Source organism: Physeter macrocephalus, chromosome 4, assembly GCF_002837175.3.
Source record: "Physeter macrocephalus isolate SW-GA chromosome 4, ASM283717v5, whole genome shotgun sequence".
Taxonomy (NCBI): Eukaryota; Metazoa; Chordata; class Mammalia; order Artiodactyla; family Physeteridae; genus Physeter; species Physeter macrocephalus.
This window is the reverse complement of record NC_041217.1, coordinates 75,306,801-75,324,398: the sequence shown is the minus strand read 5'-3', so window position 1 is coordinate 75,324,398 and position 17,598 is coordinate 75,306,801. Positions and strand designations below refer to the sequence as shown.

Here is a 17,598-nt window from a genome sequence, read left to right as displayed (position 1 = left end):
AAAAAAAATAAAAGCAAAAGTAAACAAGTGGCGGCACCTAATTAAACTTACAAGCTTTTGCACAGCAAAGGAAACCATAAACAAAATGAGAAGACAACCTATGGACTAGGAGAAAATATTTGCAAACAATGAGACTGACAAGGGCTTATTTTCCAAAATATTCAAATAGATCATACAGCTCAATATCAAAAAAAAACCCAATCAAAAAATGGGCAGAAGACCTAAACAGACTTTTCTCTAAAGAAGACATCCAGATGCCCAACAGGCACATGAAAAGATGCTCAACATCACTAATTATTAGAGAAATGCAAATCAGAACTACAATGAGGAATCACCTCACACCAGTCAGAATGGCCATCATCAAAAAGTCTACAAATAATAAATGCTGGAGAGGGTGTGGAGAAAAGGGAACCCTCCTACAGTGTTGGTGGAACTGTAAATTGGTGCAGCCACTGTGGAGAACAGTATGGAAGTTCCTTAAAAAAACTAAAAATAGAGTTACCATATGATCCAGCAATCCCACTCCTGGACATGTATCCAGAAAAGATGAAAACTAATTCAAAAAGATACATGTGCCCCAGTGTTCATAGCAGCACTGTTTGTAATAGCCAAGATGTGAAAGCAACCTAAGTGTCCATCAACAGATGAATGGGTAAAGAAGATGGTGTGTGTGTGTGTGTGCGCGCGTGCGCACGCACATACAATGAAATATTACTCAGCCATAAAAAAGAATGAAATAATGCCGTTTGCAGCAACATGGATGGATCCTGGAGATTATCATGCTATGTGAAGTGAGTTAGAGAAAGACAAATATATTATATCACTTACATATGGAATCTTTTAAAATGATACAAATGAACTTATTTACAAAACAAAAACAGACTCACAGACATAGAAAACAAACTTCTGGTTACCAAAGGGGAAAGGGTAGGTGGATAAATTAGGAACTTGACATTAACAGATACACACTACTATACATAAAATAGATAAACAACAAGGTCCTACTGTATAGCACAGGGAACTATATTCAATACCTTGTAATAACCTATAATGGAAAAGAATAGGAAAAAGAATACATATGTGTATAACCGAATCACTTTGCTGTACTTCAGAAACTAACACAACATTGTATGGGGCTTCCCTGGTGGCTCAGTGGTTAAGAACCTGCCTGCCAGTGCAGGGGACGCAGGTTCAAGCCCTGGTCCGGGAAGATCCCACATGCTGTGGAGCAACTGGGCCCGTGTGCCACAACTACTGAGCCTGTACTCTGGAGCCCGCGAGCCACAACTACTGAAGCCCATGCTCTGCAACAACAGAAGCCACTGCTATGAGAAGCTCATGCACCACAATGAAGAGTGGCCCCCGCTCACCACAACTAGAGAAAGCCAGCGCGCAGCAACGAAGACCCAATGCAGCCAAAAATAAATATAAATAAAATAAATAAATTTAATTAAAAAAACTAACACATTATAAATCAACTATACTTCAATTTTTAAAAAAAAGGAAAAATATGTTAGCAAGCTGAATCATAAAAGGATCATACACCATGATCCAGTGTGATATATTCCAAGGATGCAAGGGTGGTTAAACATCTGTAAATCAACACGATACGTTAACAAAAAGAAGGATTAAAAAACATATGATCATCTCAATAGAGGCAGAAAAAGCATTTGACAAAATTCAACGCCCAGTTATAATTAAAAACTCTCAATAAAGTGGGTACAGGGATTTCCCTGGTGGTGCAGTGGTTAAGAATCTGCCTGCCAATGCAGGGGACACGGGTGTGATCCCTGGTCCAGGAAGATCCCACATGCGGCGGAGGAACAAGCCCGCGTACCACAACTACTGAGCCTGTGCTCTAGAGCCCACGAGCCACAACTACTGAGCCCATGCACCACAACTGCGGAAGCCTACACACCTGGAGCCCTGCTCTGCAACAAGAGAAGCCACTGCAATGAGATGCCCACGCACCACAACAAAGAGTAACCCCTGCTCGCTGCAACTAGAGAAAGCCCACATGCAGCAATGAAGACCCAACGCAACCAAAAATAAATAAATAAATAAATTTATTTTTAAAAAAAATAGAGTGGGTACAGAAGGAGCATTCCTCAACATAATATAGGCAGTATATGACAAACCCACAGCTAACATAATACTCAATGGTGAAGAATTGAAAGCTGTCCATCTAAGAATAGGAACAAAGCAATGATGTATACTCTTGCCATTCTTATTCAATATAGTACTGGAAATTCTAGCCAGAGCAATTAGGCAGGAAAAAGAAATACAAGGCAGAAGAAGTATAATGTCACTATTTGCAGATGACATGATTTTATATATAGAAAATCCTAAAGACTCCACCAAAAACCTATTAGAATCAGGGACTTCCCTGATGGCGCGATGGTGAAGAATCCGCCTGCCAGTGCAGGGGACCCAGGTTCGAGCCCTGGTCCGGGAAGATCCCACATGCCGTGGAACAACTAAGCCCATGCACCACAAGTACTGAGCCTGCACTGTAGAGCCTGCCAGCCACAACTACTGAGCCCGCGCACCTAGAGCCCATGCTCCACAACAAGAGAAGCCACTGCAATGAGAATCCCGCGCACTGCAGCGAAGAGTAGCCCCTGCTCACCACTACTAGAGAAAGCTTGCATGTGGCAACGAAGACCCAGCACAGCCAAAACTAAATAAATAATTAATTTTTAAAAAATTTGTTTTAAAAACCTATTAGAATCAATAAACAAATACAGTAAAATTTCAGAATATGAAATCAGTATACAAAAATTGGTTTCATTTCTGTATGTTAACAATGAGCTAGCAGAAAAAAAAAATGAAGAAAACAAAACAATCCCATTTACAATTGCAGCAAAAAAGAATGAAATACCTGGAATAAATTTAACCAAAGAGGTGAAAGACCAGTACGTTGAAAACTATAAGACATTGTTGAAAGAAATTGAAGAAGACACAAATAAATGGAAAGATATTCCACGCTCATGGATTGAATGAATTAACGTCAGAATGCTCATATTACCTAAAGCAATCTGCAGATTCAATGCAATTCCAATCAAAATCTGAAGGACGTTTTTCACCAAAATAGAACAAAAATTCTAAAATTTGTATGGAACCACAAAAGACCTTGAATAGCCAAAGTAATCCTCAGAAAAAGGAACAAATCTGTAGGTATCACACACCCTGATATCAAATGATATTACAAAGCCATAGTAACCAAAACAACGTGGTATTGACAGAAAAACAAATACCTTGATCAGTGGAACAAAATTGAAAGCCCAGAGATAAGCCTATGCATTTATGGACAACTAATTTACAACAAAGGAGCAAAGAACATACAATGGAGGAAGGATAGTCTCTTCAGTAAATGGTGGTGGGAAAAACAAGACAGCAACATACAAAAAAACCCCAAAACTAGGCCACTGTCTCACGACAGACACAAAAATTAACTCAAAATGGATTAAAGACTTGATGTGTAAGACCTGAAACTATAAAACTCCTAGAAGAAATCGTAGGCTGTACGGTCTTTGACATTGGTCTTAGCATTACTTTTCTGGATATGTCTCCTCAGGCAAGGGAAACAAACGGAAAAATAAACAAATGGGACTACATCAAACTAAAAAGTTTCTGCACAGCAAAGGAAACCATCAATAAAACAAAAAGACAGGGCTTCCCTGGTGGCCTAGTGGTTGGGAGTCCCGCCTGCCGATGCAGGGGGCACGGGTTTGTGCCCTGGACCGGGAGGATCCCACATGCCACGGAGCGGCTGGGCCCGTAGGCCATGGCCACTGGGCATGCGCATCTGGAGCCTGTGCTCCATGACGGGAGAGGCCACAGCAGTGAGAGGCCCGCGTACCGCAAAAAAAAAAAAAAAAAAAAAAAAAGACAGCCTACTGAATAGGAGAAGGTATTTGCAAATCAAATATCTGATAAAGGAATTAATATCCAAAATATAAAAACTCATACAACTCAACAACAGCAAAACCAATAACCTGTTTAAAAAATGAGCAGAGGTGCTGAATAGACATTTTTCCAGAGAAGACATACAAATGGCCAACAGGCATGTGAAAAAATGTTGAACATCACTAATTATTAGAGAAATGCAAATCAAAATCACAGTGAGGGCTTCCCTGGTGGCGCAGTGGTTGAGAGTCCGCCTGCCAATGCAGGGGACACGGGTTCATGCCCCGGTCCAGGAAGATCCCACATGCCGCGGAGCGGCTGGGCCCGTGAGCCATGGCTGCTGAGCCTGTGCGTCCGGAGCCTGTGCTCCGCATCGGGAGAGGCCACAGCAGTGAGAGGCCCGCATACCGCAAAAAAAAAAAAAAAAAAAAAACCACAGTGAGATATCACCTCACACCCATTAGAATGGCTGTTATCAAAAAGGCAAGAAATAACAAGTGTTGGAGAGGATGTGGAAAAAATGGAAACCTCATACACTGCTGGTGGGAGTGTAAATCTGTGCAGCCACTATGGAAAACAGTATGGAGATTCCTCAAAAAATTAAGAATAGAACTACCACATGTCCAGATATCCTACTTCTGAGTATTTATCCAAAGAATATGAAAATACTAATTTGAAAAGATATATGCACCCCTCTGTTCATTGCAGCATTATTTACAATAGCCAAGATAGGAAAACAACCTAAGTGCCCATCGATGGATGAATGGATAAAGAAGGTGTGAGAGATATATATATATACACACACAGTGGAATACCATTCAGCCATTAAAAAAAAAAGACAAAATCTTGCCATCTGTGACAACACAGATGGACCTTGAGGGTATTATGCTAAGTGAAGTTAAGTCAGGTGAAGAAAGACGTACCTTATGTTTTAAAAATTAAAATAACTGAACAAACCAAACCAAACACACACATAGATACAGAGGACCGAGTAGTGGTTACCAGCATGGCAGGGTGGTGGAGGGAGTGTGAAATGGATGAATGGAGTCAACTGTATGGTGATGGAAGGAAACTTAAACTTTTGATCATGAGCATGCTCATGAGTGTATAATCATTAGTGTATACAGAAGTAGAAATATGATGTACTCATGAAACTTATATTTTGAACCAATATTTCTCTCAGTAAATTTTTTAAAAGTTCAATATGTTATCCATAGCCTCATCTATGTCAGTAGTAAAAAGTGTTGAATATGAGTTTTTAAGATTTTAGCCCTAGACACCAGAAAAAAATGTTTTAAAATAAACATGAGAAGACATTTGGAAAATAATTTTGTTGACAACTTTATTTTCAGATTTCTAGTTTGAGATGTAAGTTAACATTTTTATATGTCTGTCTCACTTTTTCTTTCTTCTCAGGGATCCATCTGTCTCTAAGTCTATAGAACGAATCTTTAAAATCTGGGAAGATAGAAATGTATACCCAGAAGAAATGATTATGGCGTTAAGAGAAGCTTTGAGTAAGTATTTTTTCTCTCCTAAAAGAAAGATTGAGTCATTGTTGTCTTTAAAATTATATATATTTTATAGATTTGGTCCTTTTGCTTAATAACAAAAAATAAACTTTTGGATCTGGCCCTGTTTGTTTAAAATTAAATAATTGTAAAAATCGGTTTGCATTAAAATTTAAGTAGAATTGGTTTGGGGAGGGTTGAATTTCCTTTTTATTGACTAAAGAAAGTCAAGCATATTAAGTGATGTTGACCATCTAATTATTTTCCTGCATTTGCTTTACTTTAGTTGAGTGCTTTAAACTGTTCATCTTTTGTGTTTAATAATTACTGCCCTGTCCTCTTACTTATGGGACAATTTTTGGACAGGGTTTCAGTTTTCAGTAAGCTGTTTGATAGCATATATTGGCATTCTTCGGTCTCTCTTTTGGTTTAGATTTGCAGTAAGTTGTGTACTGGTGTTATTTAAATTACGTAGTTTCCTATGTATTAGATACTTGTAATTAACTCATTGAATAGCAGTAGGTGATATCTGATACCATGACCATAATTTGACTAGAAATTTGGTTTAAAAATAGCATCTTCTAAGAAGCTGTTAAATTCTTCATTTGAATGTGTTACCTGGTGTTTTTAAGCTTCTACCCTATTCTCAAAATTTGTTATTTCATTGATGTAAAATCATGTTTATTTGACAGCTTCTTAGATCTGGTGGGTGTTTTTATCTTTTTATAAAAATGAAAGAAAAGGAGAGAAAGAAACAACACACAGTCTCGGATTGCCTTTTTTCATGCTACAACTTTGACACTGAAGTGGACAGACAGAACAGCTTCCCATAACGCCAGATTGCAAAAACTGAAATGTTTTCCAGGTACCACTTTCAAAACTCAGAAGCAGCTGAAAGAAAATCTGAACAAACAACCGAATAAGCAGTGGAAGAAATCACAAAGTAAGGAACAAAATCTCAACTAATATAAATTACCTCCTCTTTTTGGAGCAGAAGAAAATGTAGACCATTTGACATCGTACCTGGCATAAACCATGGGCAGGCCTGTGTTTTCCAGGCCTGGGAGGCTCCCAGTGACTTACACTAAACAAGCCATCATGGAGTTACTTCTTTAAAAAAATAAAAATAAAACTGCTTTTAAACAAAGGAAATGCAGAAAAAGGGTTTAAATGAGTGAAGATTCAAGAGTAGTTGGGGGATTGAAAGAAGAAAAAAATACGTGATAGTGCCCAGGCTAACTTTCAGGTTCAAAGATATGTGAAATTAGAGGCAGCTGGCATTAAACAACAGAGCTGAAGAGGAGACTAGGCATTAAGAAGCGTTTCTGTGGGAGCCATGAAATCCTTCAGATTTGGGGATATACTCTACCAGATTAGACATGGGCCTCAAATCCTGGCCAGAAGCTCATTTTCTAACAGGAGCTCCTGCTGTGTTTATCATGTTTACCCAGCATGAGATCAAGGGAGTGGAATGCTGCATGTGATAGGCTGCTGTGGGCCAAACTGAGGAATATTGAGAAAGACTTGAAGGTGTGGAGGGAACAAGGTAAAAGACAGTGAGAATTGGGAGGTGAAACAAGACACTTGGGATGGTTTTGCTCCAGCAAGCATGTGATATTCATCATGATTAAGGGAGTCCTCTCACATCCTTTTGGTCGTAAGTTGCATGCTTAGGAACAACAAGAGTCATCATTTCAGCCAAAGTTCAACCACAGTGGTATTGTACTTAGAACTTTCCCTGCCTATTTTTGCTATGAATTGAGTCAGCAGAAAAAGAAATCCAAAATTAAATACATAGGAATAGAGTTGATGCTTCTAAGTAAATTTTCTTCAGCCAGTGCTCAGGATTAATTGGATGTCCTGCTCCTGAACACTCTTAATTTGAGGTGTTAAGATCCTCTTACACTCAGACTAGGCAAAAAGGTACTTCATGTATCTCAGTATCTCCAAATCAATAATCTAGGACTTCAGACTTACAGGGTATGTTGGAGGTAAGTAGGTTAGACCTATCTGAATAGTGTTTTTTTATATTTACCATGCTTGGGAGTGTTCAAATTTCATATTCCACTATTTATTCTAGGAATTATACCATGATTTAAATGTGCATGTACAACATATATTCAAAGAGTACACCCTTAACTATAAAACTGGAAATTTTCCTGAGTATTAGTCAACATCTTGTGTCTATATTCTTAAATGACCTTTTGTTTAATTCCAACAGCATCCACGAATCCAAAAGCTGCTCTCAAGTCTAAGATTGTTGCTGAATTTCGAGTAAGTTACAGAATATGTTCAACATGCCAAAATATTATTCACCCCTTTTGTGTTCATTTTCTGTATAGTCCATCCTGAAAGATTTATTTTTATTCAATTATACATCAGTTATATTTTAAACATTTTCAAACTGTCTAAAACTTAAGAGTTTTATCTGTACCTCTAAAGGACGAAGTAACCTTCTTTTGAAATATCTGTTACCAGCTGAATTTTGTGTTGAATCCCAGCAAGGGATTCATCTTTCTATAAAACTGTATTAAATTAAAATTTACTTAAAGTTAACATAATAAGACCGTTTATCTAGTTAAAATTTAAAGAAGATATAAGTGGACCTTTGTCTGTTTCGGTCTTAACTCTGTATCCATAAATTAGCTTTGAATAAATAAGGAAAAGGATCTTTTAAAGTATGTAACTGAAAATATGGTTTTGACATATTGAGAATTGATGTTGATATTTGATATCCCTGTTTATGAGGAAATATGAAGGGTTTTTGCCTCTCGTGGCTTTGTTAGGTTTTATTCATGTTTTACTTTAGTGTGGAAAGGTAGAATAAGTGGATGATTTCATAAATTAAATATGACCCTGGTCTGTGTTCAGTCTCAGGCCCTCATTGAAGAGCTGTTGCTGTACAAGCGCTCAGAAGATCAGATAGAATTGAAAGAAAAACAGCTGTCAACTATGAGGGTGGATGTGTGCAGCACAGAAACTCTCAAATGCTTAAAAGGTAATACCTACATCCTTTTAAATAGAATAAGTCGGATTTTCTTTCTAGATATGTCATCTTCAAGTGATCAGACTGACTTCTTCCATAAAGACAACCTCACGTTATAGAGAATATTTGTGGCGCCTCTTTCCCGGGTGGTGATTTCATGCATGTCAATTTCATAAGTAAATTCCTAGCCTTCAAATTGTACACCTTAATGTTATATGCCAATTATATCTCAATAAAGCTGGAGAAGAAGTAAATTTTTAAAAAAATTTTTTAAATAAGTAAATTCTGTCCTTTTCCCCACTTCTAGTCCTTTCTTGATGTATTGGATTATGATAGGGGTATTTCACATGAGTGATTAACTGGTTTGGCTGTGCTCTTCAATAAGGTCACTGTAGGGAATTCCCTGGTGGTCCAGTGGTTAGGATGTGGCACTTTCACCGCTCTGGGCCTGGGTTCGATCCCTGGTCAGGGAACTAAAATCCTGCGAGCCACATGGTACAGCCAAAAAAAATAATAATAAATAAGGTCACTGTAATGCCTCATAAAATCTAGTGGCTTGGGCTTCCCCGGTGGCGCAGTGGTTGAGAGTCCGCCTGCCGATGCAGGGGACATGGGTTCATGCCCCGGTCCGGGAAGATCCCACAGCAGCTAGGCCCGTGAGCCATGGCCGCTGAGCCTGCGCGTCCGGAGCCTGTGCTCTGCAACGGGAGAGGCCACAACAGTGAGAGGCCCGCATACAGCAAAAAAAAAAAAAAAAAAAAAAAAAATCTATGACTTGCTCTCTTTTCCTTACATTGTAGATTATAAATAATAATCATATTAATTTATTAGAATGTAAATCTCATGAAAGTAGAAATTATCCTTATTTGTTCTTGTTGTATCCTAGTGCCTAGAGCAATACCTGGCACATAACAGGCATTTGATAAATATTTTTGAAATAATGAGTAAATGAGTACCAGCTATTTGTTTTGGCACCTATTTTGTTCTTGTACCATGCTTTAAATTTAACATATGTTATCTAATTTAGTCCTCACAACAACTCAGAAGCATGTTAAAAACCTCCATTTTGGACATGAGAAATCTGAGGCTTCATATGGAAATAAGAAGCTTGCTCAAGTTACATAGCTGATAAAATGCAAAGCCTAAATTTATATCCACACCTAAGGCCATGTTCCAACATCACTGGGAAAAAAGTACTTAGAGTAAGAAACAGTTTACAATGTCATACAACGTCACTATTGTTGAAAAATAATTCATGGTACTCTTCTAATATCAAATTACCAGAGATCTTCAGATAGGAAAGAATAATTTTTAAGCCTGATACACAAAGAAGTCACTTTACTTTTCTGAACCTCTGTTTTCTCATCTAAGAGATATATTTATTATAGTCTGTAGTATAAAAGTTAATGGTGTAAGTGTACAGAATTGAGCCTCGTTCCATTATTCCTGAGTAGCAGTGTGACATCAAATTTGTGAATAAAAGCAGTCAACAAACTTTCATTTAGTTGAACTTTCTTTTATTTACCTTAATTACAAGTGCCTTCATCATGCACTCTTGCTTCACTACAGCAGGATCACACAGACCATTTACATAATCTGTTTTGTGATTTTTGTGATTTAGAGAAGCTTCTTTAAGGTGTAACTATGAGGCTAAGAATATTACAGAATACTTCCTCTTGTTATTTTAGATAAGACAGGTGGGAAGAAATTCTCCAAAGAATTTGAAGAGGCAAGTGCCAAGCTGGAGGAATTTGTGAATGGACTAGATAAGCAGGTGAAAAATGGGCCCTCACTTACAGAAGCACTTGAAAATGCTGGAATTTTCTATGAAGCACAGTACAAAGAAGTAAAAGTGGTGGCCAATGTAAGTAATGATTAAAGCTGTCTTACATCAATTGCTTACCATATATCTGTGACTGTTTATATGTGTTATCTAACTGTATTAGGATAAGCATTATTATCTCCAGTTCACAGATGAAGAAGTTACTTTTGAAGAGTAACTGGTCAGCTCGTGAATACCCTGACCATTAAGCTTTGCTAAAGCCTTATGTCTTAGCGTTTCAGTGGGAGTGTGCCAAGTTACTGTTACGGGATATAAAATTGGGTAGAAGTATGTATATATATTTTTTTAAACCCAGGATACTAGATGGAAACCTTGTTTCTGAATTTCATCAACTCAATTAAGGAACCTCTTTCTCCCCACCTCAACTGGAAGAGGGGTTGATAATTAGACATTTGTCTAATGGCCCCTGAAAGAAACTGTTTTGTACTTTATTTTTATTTATTTTTTAGTTTTAATCACTATATATGGTTATAAAAGTATATAGTACTTTAAGTACTTTTTGTTTTTGGCTGCACAACCCAGCTTGTGGGATCTTAGCTCTCCAACCAGGGATTGAACCTGCACCCTCGGCAGTGAAGGCACGGAGTCCTAACCACTGTACCTCTAGGGAATTCCCAGTATATAGTACTTTTTTTCTTTTTAATAAATTTATTTATTTATTTTTGGCTGTGTTGGGTCTTCGTTGCTGCACATGGGCTTTCTCTAGTTGAGGCGAGTTGGGGCTACTCTTCGTAGCAGTGCGTGGGCTTCTCATTGCGGTGGCTTCTCGTGCAGCATGGGCTCTGGGTGCACGGGCTTCAGTAGTTGTGGCGCACGGGCTTAGTTGCTCCGCGGCATGTGGGATCTTCCTGGACCAGGGCTCGAACCTGTGTCCCCTGCATTGACAGGCGGATTCTTTTTTTTAATTCTTTTTTAAATTTTTATTTATTTTTGATTGCATTGGGTCTTCGTTGCTGCACATGGGCTTTCTCTAGTTGCAGCGAGCGGGGCTACTCTTCGTTGCAGTGCACAGGCTTCTCACTGTGGTGGCTTCTCTTGTTGTGGATCACGGGCTCTAGGCGCGCGGGCTTCAGTAGTTGTGGCACACAGGCTCAGTAGTTGGGGCATGCGGCCTCAGTAGTTTTGGCTCATGGGCTCTAGAGTGTAGACTCAGTAGTTGTGGTGCACGGGCTTAGTTGCTCCACTGCATGTGGGATCTTCCCGGACCAGGGCTCGAACCCGTGTCCCCTGCATTGGCAGGCGGCTTCTTAACCACTGCGCCACCAGGGTAGCCCCTGGCAGGCAGATTCTAACCACTGTGCCACCAGGGAAGTCCCTCCCAGTATATAGTACTTTAGATCCCACCAGTCCCACTTCCTAGAAGCAGTTTCATGTAACTCATTTAGCAGTTTTTTCTGGTATTTACCTTCATATTTCTGAATAATATACTCTATTTTTCCTTCTTGATTTATACTATATAAGAAATATCTGTTGGGGCTTCCCTGGCAGTCCAGTGGTTAAGACTCCGTGCTTCCGCTGCAGGGGGCACGGGTTCCATCCCTGGTAGAGGAACTAAGATCCTGCATGCTATGTGTGCGACCAAAAAAAAAAAAGAAATATCTGTTAACTTCTTGGTGTGACAAATGAGGATTTAGCTTATATTCACCTCCCTTCCCCCTTCTCCCAATATCATTATATAATTCTTTAAATCTGTTGATTACCCTATAAATTAAAGTACTAAATTTACTATTTTTTTGACCACTAACTCTAGATGCCCCACTTTGTAAAATGAAAATATTAACATTCCTATTCTTTCCCATTAGTTTTCTTCTGTCCCTTCAGTTTCCCAACATTACTAAACAATACTTTTATATAGTCTAGGTTGATAATGTTTACATTCTATTTTATAATTATAATTAAGTAAGTCTTCGTTGCTCTAAAGGCTGAAAATTAATAAACAAAGCTTACATCATAACTTTGAACATTGTTCACTGCAAGGTCTTTTGGTAACTATGGTTATATTAGAGAGTTTTTGTTCCTAGAATTTCTATTTTTCTTGCATTGTTTGCCTTCTAGCGTTTTTTTTTTGGGGGGGGGTCTCTCTCTCTAGATTCTGTATCACATCAGATATTCTGAATCCATGTTTTCCCCCAGAGACCTCCCTACCAGAGCTTACATTCTCCTGCTCCATTTTAGGTCTCTAGATCTCATCCTAGGACTATTCTTTACTGCTGTTCTGAGCTGAGGCCTCTGTTTGCCAATTTCCATGTCTTCTTTTCTTGGCTTTCTCTCCTGTTTTGCTGGAGCACATCCTCAATTTCCCCAAAAAAAGAGTTTGTGAGAGATGTATTTTCTGAGTCCTTATATTTAAAAATGTCTTTCGGGGGCTTCCCTGGTGGCGCAGTGGTTGAGAATCTGCCTGCTAATGCAGGGGACACGGTTTCGAGCCCTGGTCTGGGAGGATCCCACATGCCGCGGAGCAACTAGGCCCGTGTGCCACAACTACTGAGCCTGCGCGTCTGGAGCCTGTGCTCCCCAACAAGAGAGGCCGCGATAGTGAGAGGCCCACGCTAAATAAATAAATAAATAAATAAATAAATAAAAATTAAAAATGTCTTTCTTCTGTTTTCACATTTGCTCTGATAGGTTGGCTGGTTGGAAATCATTTTCCCTCACAGCTTAGAAGGTATCACTCCATTGTCATTAGTATTGTTGATACGAAGTCTTTGCAAGATCTTTTTAGGGATATTTTATGTGGTGTTCTGGAATTTTTATAATGATGTATCTACCTGTGAGGTTTTGTTTTGCATTCATTATGGGTTAGTTGGAGGGCTTTTTCAGTCTAAAGGCTGGTATTCTTTAATTCTGGGATAATTTCTTTATCTCCATTTTCCCTTTCTTGGGCATCGATTAGTCATTTGTTAGACCTCCTAGATTGATCCTCTGTGTCGTATGTTTTCTTATGTTTTATCAACCTTGATCTTTTTGTTCTGCTTTCTGGAAGATCTAGAGTCTTTTTTCCTTCCCTCTAGTTACTTGGTTTTCTCTTACATGATTCTGGCTTTCCTCAAAAATTAGATAATATCTCTGTCCTATTCATATTTAAGAATGAGGTATGAAAAAATTGATTGGGAGGGCTCTCTGTACATAGACAGGAATTATCTACTCTGAGTTTAACCCAAGAATGAATAATAGTAAAATCTGTTTAGGTAAGGAGCTGGCTGTTAGGGTGGGAGGAGCCCTAAATGTCAGAAGGCTGGAGTCTTTTTGCCAGAATATTGTAACTCTTTAGAGAAGAACTCATATTTTTTTTGCCTGGGGCATAGTGCCTTGGCTGCCAAGTATCAAGATTACGGAAGAGGTGGTATTGAGTGTTTGGTATTCACACCTTTTTTTTTTTTTTTTTGGCTGTGTTGAATCTTTGTTGCTGCGTGGGCGCTACTCTTCATTGCAGTGCGTGGGCTTCTCATTGAAGTGGCTTCTCATTGCGGAGCATGTTGTAGTTGTGAGCTTCAGTAGTTGTGGCACACAGGCTTCAGTAGTTGTGGCACACGGGCTCAGTAGTTGTTGCTTACAGGCTCAGTAGTTGTGGTGCATGGGCTTAGTTGCTCCGCAGCATGTGGGATCTTCCTGGACCAGAGCTCGAACCCGTGTCCCCTGCATTGGCAGGTGGATTCTTAACCACTGCACCACCAGGTAAGTCCCCAAGGTATTCACACTTTTAATTTCTGATTTCAACCCCACTACTCACTCCACTTTTTTATACTCATCATTTCCTGGATCAAAACTTCTCAGGGATTCTGCAAGACAGATCAGCTCCTTTCCCAGGTATAACTCTCTTTCTGCATGCTCCTAACCTCATTTTTCTCTACCCTGCTTCATTACTTTTTACTCTTACAAAACCTTTTCCTTGTTACTGGTTTATACCTTTGTGTTCCTTTACTATTCATTTTATAGGAGTCCTAGGAGGGAGAGATACTGAACGGGAGTGATTAGTTTACCATTTTTACTCAAAAGACCATTTTATAATTTTTGAGAAGTGAGCCATCGTTACTTATTTATGAAATTATATAAAATCATTTAGTCTGCTTTGGAGGATCCTTAACAAATGGCTGGGAGAAGTTTGTTCAGCAAGCATTCATTGAGCGCACATAATTGCAAATCTGTGTAATAAATGCTATAATGAAGGTAACTATAGGGTGCTAAGAGAACAGATTGAATAGGTGCTTTAGCTAATTTGGGAGTGGGAATGGAGGATATGGAGAAAATTTTTCCCAGAGGAGCTTAACTCTGAAGTTGCAGTAATTAGCTAAATGAAAGACCGTATTCTCTGAAGAGCATTTTCAAAGCATGGGAATGAAAGAGAGCATGGCAAAATTGGTGGACCTGAAAGTAGTTTCTTATAGCCAGGCATTTATGAGGAAGTGATAAATAAAACTGGAGAGGGAGTCAGGAACATGGTCCTGAAAGGCCTATATTTATTCTAAGGTCTTTGAATTTTACCCTGAAAGCAATGGAAGGCAGTTGTAGGATTTTAATTTTGCTGATGATGTGATCAAGTCTGCATTTTGGAATCAAGATAGCAGAATGGAGAATAGGAGACTGTTAGAGGTAGGGAGACAAGTTAGTAGGTTATTGAAATAATCCAGGTTGACTTTTGTGGAAACAGTTAAACCTTAAAGCAATATTCTCAAAAAGATTTTGACCACAGTCCGTATGAAAGAAAGATTTTACATGGAAACTAAGAACCACACACACGTGCACATACACAGCAAAAGTTTCACAAAATAAAACTTACTCTTGTTATATGCAGTACACTGGGAGATACTCTTTCTTCTATATTATTTCATTTCCTATACTTTTTCTGGTTTTTTAAGATGAATATTTAGATAATTGATTTTCAGCTTTTTAAAAATATGTATATTTAATACAGTAAACTTCCCTCTAAGCTGCATCTCACAAGTTTTTTGTTTGTTTTTGGCCATGCCAGGTCTTAGTTGTGGCATGCGGGATCTTTTAGTTGCAGCATGCACGATCTTTAGTTGCGGCATGCAAACTCTTAGTTGATGCATGTGGGATCTAGTTCCCTGATCAGGGATCGGACCCGGGCCCCCTGCATTGGGAGCTCAGAGTCTAAGCCACTGGACAACCAGGAAAGTCCCACATCTCACAAGTTTTTATACTTAAGTGTGTCTTTTACAAACAGCATATAGTTGGATATTGGTTTTGTTTTATGGTTATTGTTTTTTAATCAAATCTGACACTCTTATTGCCTTAAATTAAATTATCTTAATTTACTATTACTATCTTAATATTGTTATAATAAAACCTTAAACTAATATTCTGTTACTTCATGTATAATGTAAGAACCTTAACAGTAGTAGGATTCCCTTCCCCCAGGTCTTTATGCTGTTGTTAACTATTTTACTTATGTATATTTTATGTAGTATAATTTTTATTATTTTTCTTAAACAGTGAGTAGACTTTTAAAGAAATTAAGGGGGAAATAGTCTTTTATATTTACTATTTCTGGTGGTTTTCATTCCTTTTTGCAGATCCATGTTTCCCTCTGGGATCATTTTCCTTCAGTCTAAAGTCTTTAACATTTCTTATAGTGCAGGACTGTTGGTGATGAATTTCTCAGTTTTTGTTTATCTTAAAATGTCTTTATTTTACCTTCATTTTTGAGAAATGTTTTCACTGGATAAAGAACTATAAGTTGGCAGTTTTTTTCTTTCATTACCTAAAAATGTTTCTCTACCTGTCGTCTCTTGAGAAGTCAGCTGTGCCTAAATTTCTTCTTTGTACTTATCTTGCTACAAAGGGATAAAAGGGGTTCACTGACCTTTTTGGATCTGTGGTGTGATATTGTTCATCAATTTTAGAACCTATCCCACAGTTATCTTTTAAAATACTCCTTCTTTTTCATTCTTTCTCTTTTCCTTCTGGGATTCCAGTTATACGGCCCATGTGTTCTTAGATTTCTGTCTATTCTGTTCATTCTTTTTTCTCTGGACTGATTTTTGGCTACTTTATATTTACTTGTCTTCACATATTCTTTGTTCAACTGAGCCCAGTCTGCTGTATTTTTCAGTTCTAGAATTTTCATTTCGTTCTTTCTTAGAGCTCCTTTTCTTTGTTGAGATTTCCCATCTATGCATCCGTTCTTCATCTTTTCCTTTTTTTTTTTTTTTTTTTTGTGGTATGCGGGCCTCCCCTTGCTGCGGCCTCTCCCGTTGCGGAGCACAGGCTCCGGACGCGCAGGCCCAGCGGCCATGGCTCACGGGCCCAGCCGCTTCGTGGCATGTGGGATCCTCCCAGACCGGGGCGCGAACCCGGTTCCCCTGCATCGGCAGGCGGACGCGCAACCACTGCGCCACCAGGGAAGCCCCTTCATCTTTTCCTAAAAATTCTTTAATGTAGTATTTGTAATCACTGTCTTAAAGACCTTATATGTTAATTCCAGTATCTGGGTCATTTCTAGGTATACTCCTGTTGACTGTTTTTTCTGTGATGTGTGTGTGTGTCTGTGTGTGTACTTTAATCATACCTATATATACTATTTGTCTGCTTGTCTAAGAATTTATTTTATAGGAGACCTTTTCGGTGATACTTGTGGAAACTGTGAATTGTATCATTTTACCTTTAAAAAGTGTTGAGGTTTTTTTCTGGCAATTAGTTAAATTATCAGTGGATCACTGTGATGTGAAGGCTTGGTTTTAGGTTTGTTTGGACATAACCCTTAGTCCTGGGACATGGTCCTTACTCCTAATCCATGGCCTTTGTGGGGTTTTAATAGGAAGTGAAGGTGTTTACTAAGCCTCTCTAAATTGACAGTGCATAAACTCTAAACTCTTTGCCTGGCACTCGGCAGCTGCTGAAATCACGGCTTAGGTCTTTAACGTCATAGCTTCCTTGGAGATAGCATCAAAGGGACTATTTCCACCATTCAGATTTATATGTTTATATGTTTTTATTGTTATATATTTTAATTATACACATATTCTGCAGTTGTTTTATGTAGTCAGTATTTATTTAGTGTTATTATCCTTTTTATTGTACTGCATTTGGTTTGCTATTAATATTTTCTCTTTATCTTTGGTTTTCAGTAGTTATACAGTGATCTGCTTAGGTGTAGTTTTCTTCATATTCATCTGGTTTAGGGTTTGCAGAACTTTTTGAGTCAGTGGTGTATTAATTTACTAGGGCTGCTATAACAAAGTACCTGAGAGTGGGTAGCTCAAACTACATTAATTTATTGTCTCATACTGTAAGGCTATAAGTACAAAATCAAGGTGTTATTAGCAGGGTTGATTCTTTCTGAGGGCTGTGAGGGAAGAGTCTGGTTCCTGGCTTCTCCTGTTTAACTT

General features: G+C 38.5%; 1 protein-coding gene across 7 annotated transcripts in view; it reads left to right on the top strand.

Annotated features, from left to right (window-relative positions):
• RPRD2 (regulation of nuclear pre-mRNA domain containing 2) overlaps nucleotides 1-17,598 on the top strand; it is an 88,487-nt gene that overhangs the window by 49,474 nt on the left and 21,415 nt on the right. For 4 of the 7 annotated variants that reach the window (XM_024116029.3, XM_007109711.4, XM_055084346.1 and 1 more), the window contains exons 3-7: nucleotides 5,326-5,426; nucleotides 6,286-6,363; nucleotides 7,642-7,694; nucleotides 8,292-8,418; nucleotides 10,095-10,270. In XM_024116029.3, coding sequence (XP_023971797.1) covers nucleotides 5,326-5,426; nucleotides 6,286-6,363; nucleotides 7,642-7,694; nucleotides 8,292-8,418; nucleotides 10,095-10,270 — 535 coding nt within the window. The remainder of the gene's footprint in view (nucleotides 1-5,325; nucleotides 5,427-6,285; nucleotides 6,364-7,641; nucleotides 7,695-8,291; nucleotides 8,419-10,094; nucleotides 10,271-17,598) is intronic. The other 3 variants (XM_028488875.2, XM_055084347.1, XM_028488876.2) reach the window with 1 other exon arrangement.